General features: G+C 46.6%; 1 protein-coding gene across 1 annotated transcript in view; it reads left to right on the top strand.

Annotated features, from left to right (window-relative positions):
- Positions 1-609: 609 nt before the first annotated feature.
- The window catches only part of GPC3 (glypican 3), a gene marked incomplete at both ends in the record, with an annotated part of 113276 nt that continues 93758 nt past the window's right edge, over positions 610-20127 (top strand). The window contains 2 exons of the mRNA XM_079542048.1: positions 610-775; positions 7204-7365. Coding sequence (XP_079398174.1) covers positions 610-775; positions 7204-7365 — 328 coding nt within the window. The remainder of the gene's footprint in view (positions 776-7203; positions 7366-20127) is intronic.

A 20127-nucleotide genomic window follows, 5' to 3' on the forward strand; every position in this document is an offset into this window, starting at 1 on the left:
CGGCATTTTTGGGTTCCTCCAAGTTCCTGTAGATCGAGACGTTTTCTAATGGGAACACTGCCAGCCGTGCTGCTGAGGCACATCCAACCCGTACCAAACAGCACAGCGTGCTGCCAGACAGCCCTTAAGCACCGATGCACATCGCAGCTCCTTCGCCTCATCGCCATACGGCACTCGAACGAGGCGCTCCTTCCAACAAGCGCACAGCGAATCTCGGCGTTTTTCATCCCTCTGCAAAAACTCCGAGCGAAACAGAGCCGCCAGCGACTTATCGCTGCTCGTCTGAGCCGTTTTTTACACCGGGAACCGTACAGAGGTTTTTTTTCGTCCCCTCCTGGTCGCTCCGCACCGCAGCAGCACCGCTGCACACCGGGCCGTGCCGCGCAGGTGGGAGCTCCGTGCGAAGAGCCAATGGGCTCCGGGGCGGTGCCGCGCGCGGGGGAAGTTTTGCCGGTACCGGGGCGGGAACCAATCAGCGCGGGGCGCGGTTCGGAGGGGACCAATGGGAGCGCGGCGGGGCCGCTCCCGGTACTCGGGGCCGGGCTCCGGTCCGCGCTGCCCCGCTGCCGGGCGGCGGCGCGTAGGGCAGCGCCTGGGTGCCCCGGGAGGATGTCGGGGAGCGGCGGAGCGTCGCCGCTGTTGGCGCTGTCTCTGTTGCTTCTGGCAGCCTCGGGGTTCGCCCAACCGGCGGGGGAGGCCGCCTGCCGCCCGGTCAGAACCGCTTTCCAGGTGCTGCAACCCGGAGCCAAGTGGGTACCCGAGAACCCCGTGCCAGGTGAGGCCGCCTGGTGTTTTCGCGACCGCCGCGCGGTGGGCGGGTGGGAGACCGGGTAACGCCGTCGGGTTTCGGCTCCCGAGGTGCGCTGTGGCACCGCACTCGTGGTTCGGCCGCTCCGCAGCGAGAAGTTCGGGGGCGGCCGTGGGAGCGTTGCGGTCCCGTCGAAGGGAGCGGCTCTGCTCCTGTATAAAGGCATCGGAGGGAGAACGGACCTCCCTGCCTTCCACGGGTTTTTCTCAGCTTTTTGGGGACTGGGAAGCGCCGCTTCCCCAGGTGTGCGGAGATGGGAGGGCTGGGGGAGTTCCGCGCGCAGCTGCCCGGTGCCGTGGTGTTGCGGTGCTGCCCTGCCCGGCTTGGAGCGAAGCGAAAGTGGGGGGAGAGGAGAGCAGAGGCAGACAGATGGGCGCGGAGCTGCGGGAAGGAGCTGCTCCCAGAGCCCCGAGAGATGCTCTGTGAGCGGTGCCGCACAGCCGGCACACTGAGAGGTTCCGCTGCAGCGCACGGGGACAGGAGAAGCGGGGGGACGGGGTGGCATTGAGCCCGCTGTGTTTGTGAGCGCCCATCCGCAATGCTTGTGGCTGTAGAGATGCTGCCAGAGCTGAGAAATGAGAGCTTTCCTTCGCCCATTCCTGTCCTTACAGCCCCTTCTTACGGTTCCGGTCTCTTTCCCCGGTGCTCCGAAATCGGCATCCCTCGGTCCCTGGTAGCAGGGAGAGAGGAGCGCTGGGAACAGCTCGGGGCGAGGTGTTTGCATGGAGAGCTGCGGGAAAGGGAGGGAGCTGCCCTTATCACCATTAAAACGCTGCGTTCTGCTGTCTGTAATCAAATATTTTCCCCTGCTGCTGTGGAATGTTTGCTTTGATCCCCGGGTAATCTCAGAGCTCGTTTTTATGGGCAGTGTGCGGGGTGGGGTCCGGCTTCTGGAATGCTGTGGTTCTCTCTGGGAGCCCTTGCTGCCAGTCAGGGTTTTGGGGAGCAAGGAGTCCCCCTCCATCTTCACAACCAATGGGTCGTTCCTGCTTCCAGAGTGCTGCCAGCTTGTTGCAGTGATAAACTTTCCCTATATCAAAGTGAAAGCAGGTTTTACATTTGCTGAAGTACACAAACTTGATCATAATTAAAGCAATGACTACTCACTGATACCTTGGGTCTGGCCCATCTTGCACGAGTCTGTGCAGTAATTACACTTCAGAGCACTCGCTTCTCCTGCAAGCAGCTGCATCAATCTCAGTAATGGGGGAGCATCACTCAAGCACTATTTCCAGGCTTCTGTTTATTGCTTTATTCCTTTCATACATCTGTCAATTAAAAAAGAAGTTTTGGAGTTGCCAGTCACAAATCAGTGTGGAATCAGTTCTGAGATCCTTTGCCCACAGATCGCTGAGGGCTTATGCAGCGTATTTAAAATGTGGGTTTGGTTTAGTTTTTTGGCACAGAAGGAAAATCATGATTTCGAGAAGCCCTGATTTGCATCGTGAGCAGCTGAGGTGGGAGCAGAGGAAATGTTGCAGAGTTGCAGTGCATACAGGAGAAATGCCGCTGGGATGTGTTATAGGATCAGCGTGTGGGTGGGTGGGGGACGCTGGCACAGCACTCTCATAGGGCAGCCCGGTCCTTCCAGCTCGATGCTTCTAATTAAAATAATAAAATATAATTTAAACAACAACAACCAACAAAAAAACCTGAGCACCTCTGATAAATGCAAAGGAAGTGTTGTGCTGTTTCGTGACTGGTGCCAATGCAGTGGGAATAATTCCAGCTGAAGGCAGCAAGCTCTGCTCTGGCTCTGCAGCCGCTGGCCTGTGCTCTGCAGCTCAGGGCTGTGCTCTCCTCTTGGCCATTTGCATTGCTCTGTATTCTGGGTGATGCTCTGGCTGTGGAGCTGTTGCCCGTGGGCTCCCTCAGCCTGTGGCTGGGTAACTTTCCATGCATGCTGTGTGTCCCTGCTCCAAAGCTGATGTTTTTTTGTCTGCCCCCCGCACTCTCCTCACTTTGGGGTCTGGGATGGTGATTGCCCTGCATGGGATAACTGGGGCTGCCACCAGGAACATGTCTCAGCAGAAATGCCTGTGGGTGTTTCCTCCTCCCAGTTCAGTTCCCTGCTTTTTGGCCAGTTTCTTTGATGGAAGCAAGTGTAGATCTTCCCTGTGAAAACAGAGGTGATAAACCTTTTGCTTCTGCACTGGGATTTGATGCTGTACCACAGGCTGACCCAAAGAGTTGGGCCCTCTTCTCTTTTTCCTCTTACTAATTCTGGAAGCTGCTGTGTGCCAGGGCCCAGCTTAAGGAGCACTGATCCCAATGGTTCCCTTTAGGTGCAGGGCTCCCGTTGTGCCCCCCCATTTCATTCCACTCCTCCTGATTGGGCTAATGGTCCCCTTCCCGTTCAGCTTTAACATCTTAGCTTACCAGATAATTGAGTTTTCTGTTCTTAATTATTTCAGGCCTGCAAGTTGCTCTCTTGATAGTTAAGAGCAGAGGCAGAACCCTAAAAATTTAGTAACCTCCTCAGGCAGTGCTTTTATAGTGAGATCATTATTATTTTTTTTTTTCCAAGGGTTAATTTTAACAACATCCTGAATAGAATGTCTTTGGGATGACTGTAGGGCTTGTGCATATGACTGTAACAAATGTGTATGCTACCCATGAATTAATTCCATATTGCTGATGGTGATGTGCTTGATGCATTTTCCTTCCAGGGGGAGGAAGCTCTCACATGGCATCACCTCCTTATTCTCTCCACAATCTCTCATTTTAAAAGAAGTGATGCTGTGGAGTGCTTACGTTGGTGTGGAGCTCATCTGGCCATCCACAAGGCTTCAGGAAGAACCCATTTCACAGGGCTTCTGAAAGATGGAGCAGAACAACTAAGCAGAAATAAATATCTCCCTGTTGTACCCACACTGTTCCAACTGCGATCACCTATCGAATGGAGTTGGCTTATAATTTGTCTCTCTTTAATTGGGTTCTGAGCAGTCACATCTCTTTTTCTCCCCAATGCTGGGCATTAAAAACAGGTGACAGGTGCTTGATTGGTCATGTCAATTAAAAGCAGAAGGCAGCAATGTTCCTATGGGTGTGTTATGGGGCAGCCCCGATGATCCCAGCACAGAGCGTGGCGTTCACCAGGGGCTGGCTCTTATTTTGGCAGTACTGGGAGGAATGTTAACTTCATGCAGGCTGTTGGATCTGGCAGGGAAGCACACGGCTTGGCTCTACCTGGTGGCAGGGCTGGAGCTGACTGAGGGCACTGAAAATCCACTTGGACTCCTTCAGCATCCCTAAGACACAGCCGCCTGCAGATCATCACTGGGCTTTTTTTTTCTTCTTTTTTTTTTTTTCTGACATTTAATCTGCTGAAATGATTTCCACTGCTGCTGTGCTAACCACCTATCTGCGGGAATAATTGTACATCAAAGTCAAATGTAATGCTTTAAATTCACCCCGGTACAAATCTCCTGTGTTGGAAGGAGGAGGAAGAGTCAGGGTACTCCTGAAATTGATTCTGTCAGCCAAGAGTGCTTCCGGAATCAGCAGAGCATTTACACTGCTGCTCCCCAAGATGGCATAAATGGCCCAGGTCTGGCATGGGGCACAGGGGATAAAACCTGTTGGAGTAACCTGTGGGGTCTTTCCTTTCCAAAAATGAAACTGTAATGATCTATAGCAAATGGAAGAGGTCATTTGCAAGGGCTGACAGCGGTATTAGGAGGTGTAATGGCTTGAAACTTTAAGAAGAAGGGGTGTGTGTAGGTTGGGAGATAAAAGCAATCTTATCGGCAAGGGCCATTAGGCAGAGGAATGGGCTCCGCTGTCGTGCGGCACAGCCATCATGGAGGTGTTTGGGTTGGGTGCAGCACTGGAGGGGTGGGCTGCAAGGCAGGGACAGGATTTGGTGGCTCGGGGGCCCGTGGGCACTGTGCCATAGGGTTTGTGCAGCCTGCATTCCAGCAGGCTGTCCCTCATGGCTGATAGGAACCTGTCCTGCCTGCCCTGACCTGCTGTGCTCACTGAGATGCTTCTGCTCACTGGTGTCAGTTGCCCGTCTCTGTAAAAAACGTTTTAAGCTGTCAAAGTTAATTCCCAGGCTCTCTCCTCCTCCTCCACGATTGCCCTGCTGCTGCGTGTCTGTCTTTTTACTTACTTCACGAAAATAAAAATCCATTTAAGGGGCGAAATTGGCTTAATTGCTAACAAGAAGGATGGGAGGTGAGCAGTGACCTTGGTGCTTCCCATCCGCGGCTCTCGCTTGCACAGATCTCTTAATTGCCAACTCTCTGATTTCCTATATTGGTATTTCCATTAATCATAGAAAGCTTTTTCTTTTAATTTGAAGCGTGTCCTAATATAATAAATGTAGGAGGAAATAAGCCTTGTATTAACAAGAAATTCATGGCTGTATTGTAGTGTTAAAGGGACCACGCAAAGTCTTTTTGCGGTGTAAATGGACTCAAATACCTCTTTAACTCACTGTTCTATAACCACTTCTTCATTAAGGCAGTACCTTGCTGCAAAGAGATTTGATGGGTTCTTATTTGTCCAACGTGGGAAATGCCTATCACCCCCCAACTACTGAGCTTCACTCTTTGGCTGCCAGCGGGGCTGACTCTTTCCTAAAGCTCTACCATGAAATCTGTGCTGTGTGCCCCATTCTGCAGAAGAGGAAACAGGCTGTGGTCAGGATGGTGTTGTGCCTCCCAGTGTGGGTCCAGAGCCTCTCTGTCCCTTTACCACACATTGCTTTGCTGCAGTATTGGTGTAAGCTCCTCTCCGTGTTGCAGACAAAAGGTTTTGTAGCTTTTTCTCCTCCTCCCCAAAAGGCTGTCCTATGGGGAAGGATGGGGTTCTGCTGCCAGCCCTGACAGCTGCTGCTTCTCTTGACACCGTGCATGACTCTTCTTCAGCAGGTACACGATTGAACTGACATTAATATTAATCCTCTTCTTCTGAAGTACACCGGAAAAGTGACTTTTGACACTTTCTACTAATTAGTCAGAGAATGTGGTAAAAGACTTAAGGAAGGAGAAAGACGCCTGGAAGGATGCATAATCCTCCTGGAGCAAAGATGAAAATTACTCAACTTGCTCAGCTCCTTTTGTTAAAGCAAAACAATCTCCAGGAAGGGGAGAACAGTGAGAGCTGAGGGGCTCTGGGGGCACTCAGCCCTACCTGGGCTGTCTGTCACATAGGACAGACGCCTAATGCTGTTTCTGGGGAGCTCTGGCATGCCTGGAGTGCTGCGATTGGGATGGCAGTGGCTGAGATGTGAAAGCATCCTGCTGCCTTCTGGCCCCAGGTAGCTGTGTCTTGGTGGTGTTTGCATGGAGATGTTGCTTACTATTGGAGTTTCTAATAGTTGCATTGAATTGGTTTTGCATGCTGAGGGCTTTTATTTTTCTCTGATATGAGCTTGTTATCCTATTTGTGTCTGCTACTGAAAATTGATTGAGAATGGAGCTTCTTATTACTGCTGCTTCCAGCTCATTGGCTTGGCTCCTTCTGTTGTCTGAACGACAAGTGATTCTCCTTCCTCTGGATTGTATTGATGATGTTTTCTAAAATATAAACAGACATTGCCTCCCACCTCCAGGCTTTTGAGAATGCCAAACCATGCAAGGTGCATCACTGCCCAGTGCTTTGAGTGCAGTCCGGAGTGCTGGACCAAGCCATGTTCCCTCTGCTGCTGTGTCCTGGTTTTGTTCAGTGCTGGTGTTCCCATGATTGCACATTGGCCTTTGGCAGCATTCAGTGTGCTGTAGGGGCTGTCCCTGTGCAGTGGGATAGGTGTGAGTGAAGCAGTGAGCCATGGCTTTGCCTTCTTGTATAGAGAAAGGATTGGATGGGGAAATGGCTGTGGGGGCTCATGAGGTGTGTATGGCTTAGAAGTTTGCATTTAAAAAACCTAACAAAACGAGTGATTCGTTTGGTTTCCTATTGTTACTGCTGTTGCTGTGAATGCAAAAGGATGGAGGTTACAGACAAGTAACAGTTGTCTTAAGCTAGTTGTATAAGTCTAGGCAAATGATGAGCACAGCCCATGTGTTGCTCTGTTCATCGTAAACCCACAGCTTCAAGCCCTGGCTCCTTCATCCACGTACCCCTCCATTTCTGCCCCTCCCTGACGCTCTCTCAGCACTCAGGAGGCAGCAGGGCACTGCTCTGTGTCACTCAGCCCCATGCTCCTAGGGATGATGCACGGAGCTGCAGCAATCACTGTGTTGGCATGTGAGGACAGCAAGCTCTCAGGGCTATTGCTCAGCAGTCCTTATCACTCTTCTCCTTTGACTAAGCTGCTTGCTCAGGACAAATTCCAGAAACACCGTCAAACAATAACTGCAGCAATTAAAATGCATGCAGTTGGTTTCCTCTCTGCTTGCAGCAAGCCCACCTCCTAACAGGAGTTCCCTGCCCTTGTCTGTCTGCAGGGTTGGACTTGCAGGTATGCATCCCCAAGGGCTCCACGTGCTGCTCGAGGAGGATGGAAGAGAAGTATCAGGTGGCGGCCCGGCAGAACATGGAGCAGCTCCTGCAGTCTGCCAGCATGGAGCTGAAGTTCCTTGTCATCCAGAACGCTGCTGTCTTCCAAGGTGAGCACTGGGGTGGTCTGGGTGATGTATTGTATTGTCTTTGAAGCAGAACTGACCTCTGATAGATATGTTCTATTCTAGGTACTTTCTAGTTTGCAATACTGAGATCTGCAGTAATTATTTAAGGGCCTTTATGCAAGCAAAACTTATTCTATTTGTGATTAATGTGCAGTGAAATGTTTGCTTGCTTGTTGAGCGCTCTCCTATGCGGGTTCCATCCTTCTACATTAACAGCATTTTTGCTTGTGTTTAAACAAAAAAAAAACGTAATGAGCAACGAAGCATTTCCTTCTTCACAATACTTTTGTATAGTAATCAGACTTTTTTGTTCATGTATCACAAACAGCAAGATCCAATGCCTTCTGAAGTCTATGGGGTCATGGCAAAGCAAGGAGGAGTGGCACTCTGTTATACAGGTCACAGTGCTGCTTCTTGAGAGGGCTGACTCTTTTGCTGAGTTTTATTATTGTTTTTACAGTGATTTCCATCCTGGCCATCGTAGCCCCTTCTCTGTGCAGGGACTGTTCTGAAAAGCCTTGGTTGGCTGCATTGCTATTCTTCTCGGTGGAGGTGGGAAAGAGCAGAATTCCTGCTAAAAGAAGGGTTGATATTAATGATGATATATTTTACAATCCCATTGTAGAAGAGGCATTTCTAAGTAGAAGAATTTCTAAGTGGAACCCGTGTACTTGCTTCAATTACATCATATCAAGTGTGTTGTACTTGGAAGGGGCAATTCATTGGACTTAAAATTGTGCACTTCTCTTAGCTTCAAATTTAAAGGCTTGAAGTTTGCTGAATGCTTTTTGTGTGGGTGTTTTGCTGCTTGTTTGTGTTCTGACAGCTGTGCCAGAGCTTCAGGAATGGTGTGACCTCGAGAGGTGGCAGTTGGATGCTGAGCTTCTTGGTGTTGCTCATGGTATGGGGCAGGTCGCTGCTGTGGGCTGCAGGATCTGAGGCTGTGAGAACAGTGGGGCTCAGAGCAGCGCCAGCCCTCAGCAGGGAGAGTTCTCTCAGCTTCCCTGAGGGGATCCTCCTTCTCTGGGGATGAGTAATTGCACCGCTGTCTGGAGCGGGGTGATGTGTTGGTATGGAAACGTATCCCAACCGCTCCTATTAAACACAAACATAAAACCTGTCAGAGTTCATTTAAATATTTTTAGCCCGGCATCCAAGGGGACCGCTGGTCTGACAAGCAAAATCTCACCCAGATGTTATTATTTTGCACTAAATTTAATTTCTTCTTGCTGAAGCCAGAGCTACATCTCCGCTGATAAAGATCAAGGGAAATTGCCTGGCATTTACTGAAGACCTCATCCAGACCTATCTGTTACAGTGTTCACTTAGCAAAGATTATTAGATTATTAGTTTTAGACCCTTGGGCTTTCTCGTTATTGCAGTTAGAAGGAAAGATCCCAACAAAGAACCCTTTCCTTCACAAAATGTAAATGGTACGATTAGTGCCTGGCTTCATCTTAGAGGCACTTCTTTGAGTTATGAAGATGATTTAAGTAATGATTTAATCCTTCGGAAACTTGCTGAGTTTGACGGTGTTACAATTGATTGTAGCTGCCTCCACTGCAGTTAAATCTCACTCCAGATGTCTCTGCAGGCAGTTTCTCTTCACTACTGTGCAGTGTAGCCATGCTGTTATCTGCCCATGGCTCAGGTTCTCAGCCCGTGGCAGCTCCAGCTGAGCTCCTCCAGTCCCAAACTTGCTCTCGTGTCTTCCTGACAGCGACGTTTAATGTTGCTCCGGGCTTCTCATCCCAACTAAGTAGAGAATCAGGGCAACTCACTTGCAAGTAGCAAGAGCCATTCCCATTCTGTCATTACTCCCAATTCATTTTCTTGACTTTAGATCCTGGCTTTTTACTTGGGTCCACTTCCACCTCTGCATTTTTTTTCTATTAAAATGACAAAAAAGCCTTCAACAAGCACCACTAATTTTCTAACTATTCAATCTGTATCTGTGACTATTATGGCTTTGAGTAAGGAATACACCATGAGCTTTGTTCTTGCTCTCTTCCTCCCCACGCACACTCAGCAGCTCTGCCCACAAGTGGGGAGCAGTGGGCTGTGTGCATCTGTTGTCAGGTTCAGGAGTAAGAACCTGGGAAGGTTCATTTGTTGCCAGTATGCAGGATGAGAATTTGTTATGCTGTGGGTAACAAAGTGAAAGCTATAGCAGCTGTTCAGTGTAACTTTCATGATGCGTTCCTTCTGGTTCTTCCTCCATGGAGAAAAGTACTCCTTTAAAGAAGGTAAAGAGTGTGGCACTGTTGAGCACGGAAGGACCTCCCAGGGAAAAGGACGTCTGCACCTACAGCAATGTGTAGGACTGATGGTGATGTCCCCATCCAGCAAGTGTGACAGCTCCCTTGGGAACCCAGTGGGAACTTGCAGGAGATACAGATATTGCAGGGGCTTTTGGGATGCTTGTCTTTGAGCAGTTCCTAGGAAGGCTGCACAAGTCAATGTGGCCAAACCTGCTGGCATCTTTATGGTTGTCTCTTATTCATGGATTCTCAGTTGTCCTGACAGAGCAGTGGTGCGAGGAGGACTTCAGCTCCTCTCCCTTCTCATTCTGCAGGAGGAGAAAGGCAAGCTGTAATTCTTGGTCCTACCAGACAGCTCTGCAGGCTGTAAATCCTCCGTTAGGCATAAATGCAGCCATTCTGGTTATTTATAGTTATTTACGCTATCCATTCATATCTGTCAGGAACGAAGGCGGTTTTGACGTTGCAAGCTTCTATCAGGTTATCTTTAATCAGTTTAGAGGCACCTAAGCCACAAATATATCAAATAGCCAATCCTAATGTCGGAGTCCTCGAACGCATGACTGAATTATTTATTTTGTTATGATGAAAATGTCTGGGCTTTATTGAGTTTTCTTTGAAGAACTTGATTCTGCTTGAAGTCTGGAAGATAAAAGATCAGCGATTGTCTCTCCAAGTTTCTTATTCTGAATCCTTCAAGGCTTTTCATTTTTCACGAGCTGCTGTTACTACTTTAGAGTCAAGGTGAGGGAACTGAGGTTTCTTTTCTTCTCTTAAAGAGGTATAAGTATATAAGAAAACATCTTTGTCTTTACTAATGATACTAATTTACTAATGATACATACTACTTATGCCTTGTGTGTGTAAATCCAGAATGCGTGCAGCATCGATTAGGCGAGAAGAGACTGGCATTGTGGTGGAAGGTATTGCATGGTGATTGTGAAGAAGGCTCCTCTGCTAGCAGTGCTGCTGAGCAGGGCTCTTGTATCACATAGAATAGAACAATAGAATTGTTAAGATTGGAAAAGACTGCTAAGATCACCAGCTCCAACCCATCCCCACGTCCCTCAGTGCCACGTCCCCACAGCTCTGGAGCACCACTATGGATGGTGACTCCTGGGCAGCTGTGCCAGTGCAGCACCACTCTTTCTGAGAAGAATTTTTTCCTAATATCCAACCCGAACCTACCCTGAATGGTTTAATATGTGTTTTAAACCTGTTAAATCTAACAGTCTTTGAGGTGTTGGCTGTAGGAGGAGCATTGAATGGGCTTTTAGCATCATGCTAAATAGGGAGGGACAGCTAGGGGAACAAGCCTCTATCCTGAAACATTATCAACTTCTGATGTATAAGCAGCAGGGAGGTGCTGGGAGCTGGGAAGTCCTGGAGCTGAACCAGCCATGCACAGGGAGGGTCTGCAATGGGGACAGAACGATGCAAGCATGCTGCAGTCATGGTGTGTGCATGGGATCTGATGTCCTACTGAGAAGAAGCGTGTAGATGTGATACTTGGGGACATGGATTAGTGGGCAATATTGGTGGTAGGTGAATGGTTGATTCTGTGATTTTGTGAAGTAGGTTTGTGCCATTGGCCAGGCCTTGTGTGCTGCTTCTCTAGTGCAGGAGAAAAGAGATTATGGTAAATGGAATCAATGTAAAAAGATTCTCAGTAGTAGCCCCATGTGACCTGTGTGGTGGGTCAGCTCAGTGGCTTGAGGTGTGCTGTGTAATGCTGACTCTTGCTTGTGGGCCTGTAAAATGTTCCTCTGATGTTCCAGAGGGGAATGGATTCATTTTTGGGAAAGAATATTAAAATTATAATTGGACTTTACAAGTGAATAAGCATCACAAACAGTTCTCTGTACCATCTGATAATTCCTATTTAGTTCTTTGCTCACTGAGACCCCAATGCATCCCTCTTTGCATCTCTGCAGTAACATTTCTTCTCTTTGGAAACTTCTTGCTTTATTGTGCTTTTTTTTTTTTTTAAAAAAAAGATAATTATGTTCATTACTGTGTATTTAAAATAGCAATTGTCTGGCTGGGTCGTCTCAGGCCAGTTTTCTGCTGTTGGCAATAGTTCCTATGATTCCTGCCAGATGCTTTGGAAGCCCAAAGTTTGTAGTGGCAAATGATGATGATATGTTTCCCAGGCTGATACCGGAGTTATAAACTAATGATTACAGGTAGGTAGGAAGAGCTGCATAATGGGAAATCTCCAGTTGTCAGTATTGGTCTATGGAGGTAATGTTTCCTTTCAGATAACCAGAACTTACTGTTCATAAATCACAGTTAATCTGTTTACTATGGTAGTGCATGAGGCTGGGAGTCTGAAGTGTGCCATAATGCTTAGCTTTAGGAGCACAGTGGTAATAGGAACAGCCATTTCAAACGATTTGAAATTGGGGGATCAGCAAAATGCAGAAGTTGTGGAGGCTCTGGGCATTAGAAATGACTGCTGAGGATTGATGAGTTTCTTTAACAAATTGTAAAATCCATCATGCAGGAGTTAGGGCATGAAACTGCCCTCCTGAGCCACATAAACCATGGATTTGGAAGTACTGTGTGATAGTGCACGCTGCTGGGAAGGGAGGTTTGAAAAGCTGCTTGGTGTTGCTTTTGTTTTTCCCTCCAGCTGCCTGGATTTCAGATGCCAGCATGGCACCAGTGCGTGGCTTGCAAAGGTCTGGGTGTGATGGGTGAGGGTTGCTCCCACAAGCAGCCGATGGTGCTGAGAGGGAGCAGCCCAGGGGGGACCTGGGTGGTGATGTGTGGTGTGGCACTTCCTGTGTCCTGTCTCTCTTTAGTTCCCCTGCAGTTAAATACTGCTGATGCCCTCACCCTTGGTGGTGAAATGAAGACTGGAGCTTAATGGGGGGGGGTTTCACAGTTGCCTAAATGCTGCTTTAGCAGATTTTAAACACGATATTGGGTGTATGGGCTGGGGGGGGGAGGGGGGGAGTGTCACCAATTTGGGGGATGTGGGGGCATTCCTGCTATATATGAGCCTTTCTTCTGCTATGGGACACCGTCCCCTGCCAGCTCTATGCCTGCTTTCCTGTGGTGCCCTGCCTGCAGAAGATATGTGGCCCTCTTGCAAAGCATGAAACGCACAGAGTTTGGGGTGTCTGCTTCTGCAGGTCTGTTAATTACACTCAGAGCTGGGAGTCTCCATCTCCAGATAGTTCAAGTGTTAGCATTCTCTGAGAGCCTCCTAATGATACGAAGTAGTCAAATTACAACTTCCCTTTGTCACTCCACACAGAAATGGGCACACCAGTATCTTCCATCTCTTGGCCTGTAAGGATAAATAGAGGCATTCTCATTGCACTAAGTACTCAGAATGCAAATGAACCGGTTTGCAAGCTCTGGGGAGGGAAGGGAGGAAGAAGCCTGCACCCCACAGTGAAGACAGGGACCTGTCTGTAAAGAAAGCCTTTTGCTAGATTGTCATCTGCTTTACTTCCAAAGGAGCAGTAAGACACAACGATAAGGCAGCCAATGGTGCATTTCATCTGGTGGCAATCAATGAGCTCATGCTGAGCCAATTAAACCATCGATATGCCGTGGCTTCACATTCCCTCCAGTTGGCCACCTCAGGTGTGTTACTCACGTTGACTTCACCACTGATGTGAAATCAATGTTAGTGATTTATAATCTTTCATTTTACAACAGAAGTTTGTTAATCTGTGTTTTGGTTTGTTTTTTTTTGTTAAAGACAACACATTGCTCAGATAGTGAGGGCAGATGAGAGCTTTCTATGTGAGTGGCCCATAGAAGTCTGTAAGTTCTGAACTTGCTTGAGGCGCTGAAAAACCCAGGTTTGGGCTTTATCCTTCAGAAGGTCTTAAATGACAGGAATGTGTTAGTCAGGTCTTTCACTGCTCAGTAGCTTAGCATTGACTTTATTCCTTTGGTACAGAAGAGGCACACGTCTCTGTACTCTTCCCAGTATCAAAGGGCAGCAGAGGGATGTGTATGTCACTCTAAGGATGTTTTGCTCCTTACAAACAAAGCAGATACCTCACATTCGAGGAGCAGGGAGACACCTGAGGGCTTGCACCGAGTTCAGACCAGTGTGTCTGTGTCTGATGCTAGCTGGAGAACCTGTAACCCTGGGTTATCAGCTGTAGCTGATGCTGGTCTGAAGGGTCTTGGGAACTTACAGGCTCATACAGCATGGGTAAGTGTTTATGTAGAGCTTGAGATACAAGCCTGAGCATTGTGATTGCCTGATGTGTGGCCAACCAAGCTGTGTTCAAAACATCTCTTCCTCTTAGAATTAAATCTCAGCTGCAGCTCTGTGGGTACTGGAAGATGTGTGCTGAGTTGTGTGGGGGCATCTCTGTGTGCAGCAGGGCAGAGGCTGTGTCCTGTTTCCCTCTGTGCTGAGTTTTGATGCTGATGGAAGAAATCTCCAGCCCCATTTTCACAGAATCGCCACATGCTCAGAATGTTTTTAGCTCTATTTCATGATGTAGACCGGATGGATGGCCAGCATGGAGAAATGAGTTTTTCCTCCTTTCCCTTTCTTGTCTTTACTCTTCTCTCGATGTAGCACCTGGAAGTTGTGTTGGTGCTGCACATGGGGACAGCTGACAACTGGCCCATGGAAGTAAGTGCATCCCCATGAAGTAATGCATTTAAATAGCAGTGCATCTTCTCTGCTGGATGAAATGTCGGGAGTGCTGCATATTTAATTTAATACTTAGAAAAACAATCTGAATTGGGCAACAAATGATCTGAATTTGCACTTGGAAAAACAAGTCACGTAAGTCTGCTGGTTAGAAAGTGAGCTTTAAGAAACCCAGCCTCTGAGACAAGGCAAAACAAACAGCAGTGCAGATCAATGGTAAAAGAATTCTGCTGCTGATCAGTTCTTCCCAAATTTGTCATCTTCACGTCAGAAAATCTGTGACGGAGTGTCATAAAGAAGCAATTTTAAAAGCTGGAGAGATCAGTAAGGCTGCATCTAGGATTACAGTTCATGGCTTTGGAATTCACTTTTTGAAGAAAATTGATGAGTAACATTTTGTAGTGGTGCAGCATATTTGTATTGGTCGAATTCCTGTTATGATTGCAGTGAAAAACGATGTTCATTTCGTAGGGAAAGGAAATTAAATAGGCCTAGTAATCCATGTGAGGAGATGAGCTTTCACATTCTTTCCTCTTCCTTTAGTGTAAGCCTATCAGATCGACACGTTCTCTTGAATCTACCTCATAAAAAAATGAAATCAAATTGCTACTGAATTTCCAAGGAATTATATCAAAATGACACGCGTATTTTACTGCTTTTTAATTATGAAATTATTTCAGTCTGCTTCAGCCTCCCATGCAAGTGGAGACAGTCTAGCAACTGTTCTTAAATATTGGCTCATAAATTCCAAATACTTCTTTAAATGGAAGAAAATAGCATCCCACGGCAGGGTAATAATTACCACTTGTGCCATTAAAATCTTTACTAGCTAATTTTGATGCTCAGCTTCTGTCTGGATGAGAGTTTTAGGAGTGTTATTTATGCCACCGCTTGTCAGGGGAGCGCTTGGTCCCTGATGTCAGACTGCACAGCTGGGCTCGACCTCCTTGTGGAACCTTTGGGAGTTGCTGGGTACTTAGCAAGAACTAGATGGAGGTCTTTGAGATGGGCTGAGATCTTCTGCTCATGGTGTGAAGCATTGCATCCCTCTGCTTTGTAGAAGAGGGCTGGGATATACAGCTTGCCTTGTCATTAGGCTGTTAGTTTAGATAATGGCCTGGAAATGATATCAATAGCCCTGTATGTTGTGTTCTGCTGCCAGCAAGGAGCAGGCGGTGCATTTGACATTTCACAAAGATCCATTTTCTATGGGATGTGGTTCAGAATCTACTTCTTGAACTAATAGACAGTATAAGATTATTTTGACTAGGTTGCATAGGCTTTCACCTCGAAGATGTAAAGCATGCTGAATTACTAGTATTAAATGCAAGCAAACACTTCACATCAAATGAGAAGGCAGTCTTTGAACTGGCGAGAGGTTGAAAACCACCTATTTGTCTGCCTTGTGATGTTTAGCTGTGACATAAGCATGAAAAATAATTAGACTCACTGGTAAGTAAATATTCGAAAATGAACCATATCTTGTTACAGAGCCAATGGAAGGTCACCTCTTCAGATCCCATTGATCCTCTTGGCTTTGGCTCAGTCAACAGCAAGATCACAGAACTGCTCTCAAGGAGACATTTCTAAATGTTATTGAGGTTGAAAAGCCAATGAAGGCTGTGAGCAACCCAGGCAATTTGTGCCACATCCATTTGATTTCTTCTGTCCTGAGCATTAGAATACAGCCTTTAATTATAAGGCTGTATGTGTTTTCTCACAAGCTTTCTTCCTTGTGTAAGGGCATGGAACAAACGCTGCCCCTTAATGAGCCACTTCCTTTCTCCTCATTGCTTCAAGTCTTTTTCTTAAAATATTTTGAGTTTTTCCCTTTAATTTTGTGGTGTTTCATGATGTATGGCACTAAGTGTATGTTTGTTCCACAGATGGAAAACTTGAAATTCTCAAAAAAAAAAAAAAAAAAAAAAAAACAACAAAAAAAAAAAACACATTTTTGCCCTTTTTAGACTGCACTCACCACAGTGTAGCATTACGTATTCAAGATGTAGTCATGACTTGGGGTGCAGCTTCCTTCTCTACTGCTGGCTCTGTGCAGTTCACACCTTACAGCTCCCGGAGCTGTCAAGGCTCTGGAGAAGATTTGTCCAACTTCCAAGCACTTGAGCTATGCTTGTTTGTAAGTTAGCAAAAAGGAGCAGCAATGCACCAAAATTCAAGCACTCTTTTAAAATGCAGATTTCAAGGCTGGAAGCAACAACAACAACAACATATTTCAACTCTGACTACTCCCCACTCCCCTCCAAACACAAGTGAGTTGGGTCTGGGTTCATCTCCACAGATACAGCAAAAACCCAACCCAGTCGCGTCCCCTAAACTGTGACAGAAGAGTTCATGTTTGTGGGCTCTCACAAAACGCTGTCAGAACTCAAGTTCCGTTTCTAAGCTTGGGAAATACTTCAGCTAATTAAAGAAAAGGTCAGCAGGATTTTGTACTGCCTTGTTCTCAGAAGCAGCTGAACCATTTAGGCTGAAATGAAAATTTGCCCTAAGGCAGACCAGAAGCATGCAAAGTTGCAATCCAGATGGTCGGAGCTTGGAAAAAAGAAATAGGTAAGCAGGAATAGGATTTAAAGATCAGAAGCTTTTAGGCAACTGTAATATGCAGGGCTACCAGCTCTGCCTGCAGTCAGTGCTAATACTTTCTGCAATAGACATGTAGATGAAGCTGTTGTACTGCTCAGTAGTGTGATATTGCATTCAGAGGTTTGGAGGAGACTCAAAAGCTGCATCTCCAAGTGACTTTACAGAATGTTGGGTGGCTTTTTATCCTCTGCACGTATAGCCTTAGGAACGTTGCTTCCTGACAGCTAGATCTGTGGGAGCAGAACTGCTCTGTCCATTCAGACCTTTTCAGGTGCCTGTGTAGCTGTAAGACACAAACAGATTATAGGATGAATAATAGATGACCATAACAAATCTTGCTAATCAACAAATCTTTAATAAGTCTTAATTTAGAATTATTTGTTGCTGCATCCACAATGCCAATTTCTGTTCTGGTCCTGTAACTTGCTGTGCCTTTTTGTTTATGTTGGCAACAGCGCCAGTGAGTGTGAGCATATTAAAATGTGCAGATTTTCTTGCATGGAAAGCATTTCGATACCAGTGTTTGAAGTCTATGGAGACTAATCCAGCAAGCTAACTTAGTTGAGAGATGTCATTCATGCAAGGACTTGAATCTAAGCTCTATGAGCGTACCAAAAATATTCCATGTTACTTAGTGTGCTCGAGAGAAATGGAATAAGAAAAGAAGGAAAATGGATGCTTTCTTTTTATTTATTTATTTGACAAGAGCTGAGCCCGTGTCAGGACTCGGGCTGCAGAGGATGCTGCAGTAGCCCAGGTCAAGCCCAGCATCACTGTCTTGTCAATGAAGTGTTGCTCAAATCTGCAGTAACACAGCTGCTCGTGGTTCAGTGGGTGATAGTGGAGGGATCCTGCTGGAGGGATGGATCAAAGCTTCATAGAAGTTGTACCAAACTGTGCTTTTGAGATACCCATGGTTGGAATGGGGAGAATGAGTACCAGGTTGCTGCATTAGTGCCAGGTCTCAGCATACAACCAGCTGTTAACTACACCAAGTGATGAAAGCGGGCAGTGACCTGAGCCCCTTGATCTGAAGTGCTGTAAAACTCCATTGGAAGTGGCAGCAATGCTTCCTGAGGCCAATGGCTGTTGTTCCTGAGCCTTTCTCCAAGGGCTGTCCTGGCAAGGCAGAGATATATCTCCTTTTCCCTGCACATAAGTGTTTTTGTAGAGGTCTGAAAGTGCACATAACTCACTGTGATGTATTGGAAGGCTCCAAGTGCGGGGTTTGTGCCTGTGCTGGAGCTGAGGCTGCAGTAAAGCAGCAGCAGCTAAAGTGAAGGATAAAGGGACAGCAGCAGGACCCTATGTGTTATCCCTGAAGGTGCCTTGTGCCTTGTTATGGGCAATGTGCAGAAAGGAAGGTCCCAAAGGGTCCCTCAGTTGGACAGGTAGTAGTGAAGGACAGCACCGGACTAAAACTTTGGGCTGCCTCATTGCATGCATCAGTATGTAAAGAATGGATTTGAGACTGGGGAGTGAGGGTCTAATCTTGCTTTCCTGCTGACCTCCAGGCTGCATGCCCTTTTTTCCCCGTAGAGCTGTTCAGCCAGCTCCCAAGGCAGGAGGACTGGGTTCCCTGCTCTCTGTGTTCTTAAATATTCCCTTTATGACCCACTGGTGCCAGCCCCACGGCTGCCTCCTGCTCTCTGTGCAGCACCCGGCTTCCCCCTCCCAGGGTGAGATGGCTGAAGAGGTCATGCAGCATTAATAGGGAAGCAGATCTCTGATTTTGTTCCTGCTTATGTACTCTGACATCTCTGACGTTTTGTGAAGTGTGAAACGTTCTGGAGAAAACAACTTGGCTTTTACTGAAAAATTAATTACTTTGGCACTTTCCCCCTTAGCAGTGGGCTTTTGTCAGAGGACAAAGGCACTAATGATGGGGGAACAGATGAGATAGTAAAAGGACAACAGGAACATTAAAGAGAGAAAATCTGCATTAAGATAAAAAGAGCTAATTAAGCGTTGATTATCAGGGAGCAATGTAAATTCTTCAGAAAGCATTACCTTCTGTGCACTTACTCTATAGAGCCAATTTATATACCTGAGTTTATCTGCTTCATAAATTAGTCTTTCCTGTAATTACAGCTAACGGACTATGACTTGCTATCCTCTTCAGTAGTATTCTCCTCTTCTTAATGCTCAGATGAACCCAGTACAGCAGCGCACGCAGGAGTTATAAGGAGAAGGAAAGCGGATGGGCTTTGTGCATTTCTTAAAAGCTTTTGGAGCTCTCATTTAGCAAAAAGGAGAAGGGGAGGTAAAATACCACAGAGCTGTACTCCTGGCTCCTTCTGACCTTGTAAACGGTGGTTTTCTTTCTGCCCTCTCAGAGGAAGAGCTCATCAAGGAGCTTTGGTTCAATGATAAGGAGATGCTGTTGTAGGTTCTTTGTGAAGTTAGGGGCTGTTGTCCACCTGGCTGATGGCGGTGTAGCATTGTGTTACAAATACACACAGCCAGAGCATCATGATGAGCTCATGAGAGCTGTGGTTTCGGTGTAGCTTTGCCCGTGTTTCTGGTGGCCCTTCAGACATAATAAAGCATGAGAGACATAGCAGATAGTGGAGCATAAGCACAGATAGTAGTGTGTATGTAGTCAGCCACTGTATTCAGATTTCTACCTTTTCTTCAGTCTTCAAGAAGAAATGGAACAATAACATGGGCTGTCATTGTGGAGAAAGAGAGTGCTTATTGTAACTTGAAGCTTGCTTGGCCATTAGTATTGTATTAACGTTCCCCTGCTTTTAATGATACGAAGAATACAGGATGCACTTAAAAGAATGCATGTCATTAAAATGGTATCTGACAGCAGTTCTTTCACTGCCTGTGATGCGTTTGATTGTTAATATAGATATAATGTAAATGATCAGAAGATTAAAAACTCCCTTTCTGTCTTTCTAATGTCTTCATCTGCCTGTTAAACAGATTATATGGGAAAGCGAGTGATCCGTTTCTTAGTACGGTGCTGTGTCACCCACATACTTTGAGAAGCTTAATAGCGTAAAATGAAGTGTTCATGGTTTGTTTATTTTCCTACTAACAATGACATTTTAGGCTGAACCGTAGTTGCTCCTTTGCAATGCAGTTGCGTTGTCCTTACTGCTTAAATGTGTTTCCTATACATTACTGTTTTGTAGAGCAGCGTGTCAGGATTTTAATAAAGGTTTTGAACCTCTGTGGCAGAGGGATGATTGCTCTATGGGGCTGAATTTTCCCTTACATGAAATAGTGGTTGAC

Source organism: Tetrao urogallus, assembly GCF_951394365.1.
Source record: "Tetrao urogallus genome assembly, chromosome: 13".
NCBI classification, from domain to species: Eukaryota; Metazoa; Chordata; class Aves; order Galliformes; family Phasianidae; genus Tetrao; species Tetrao urogallus.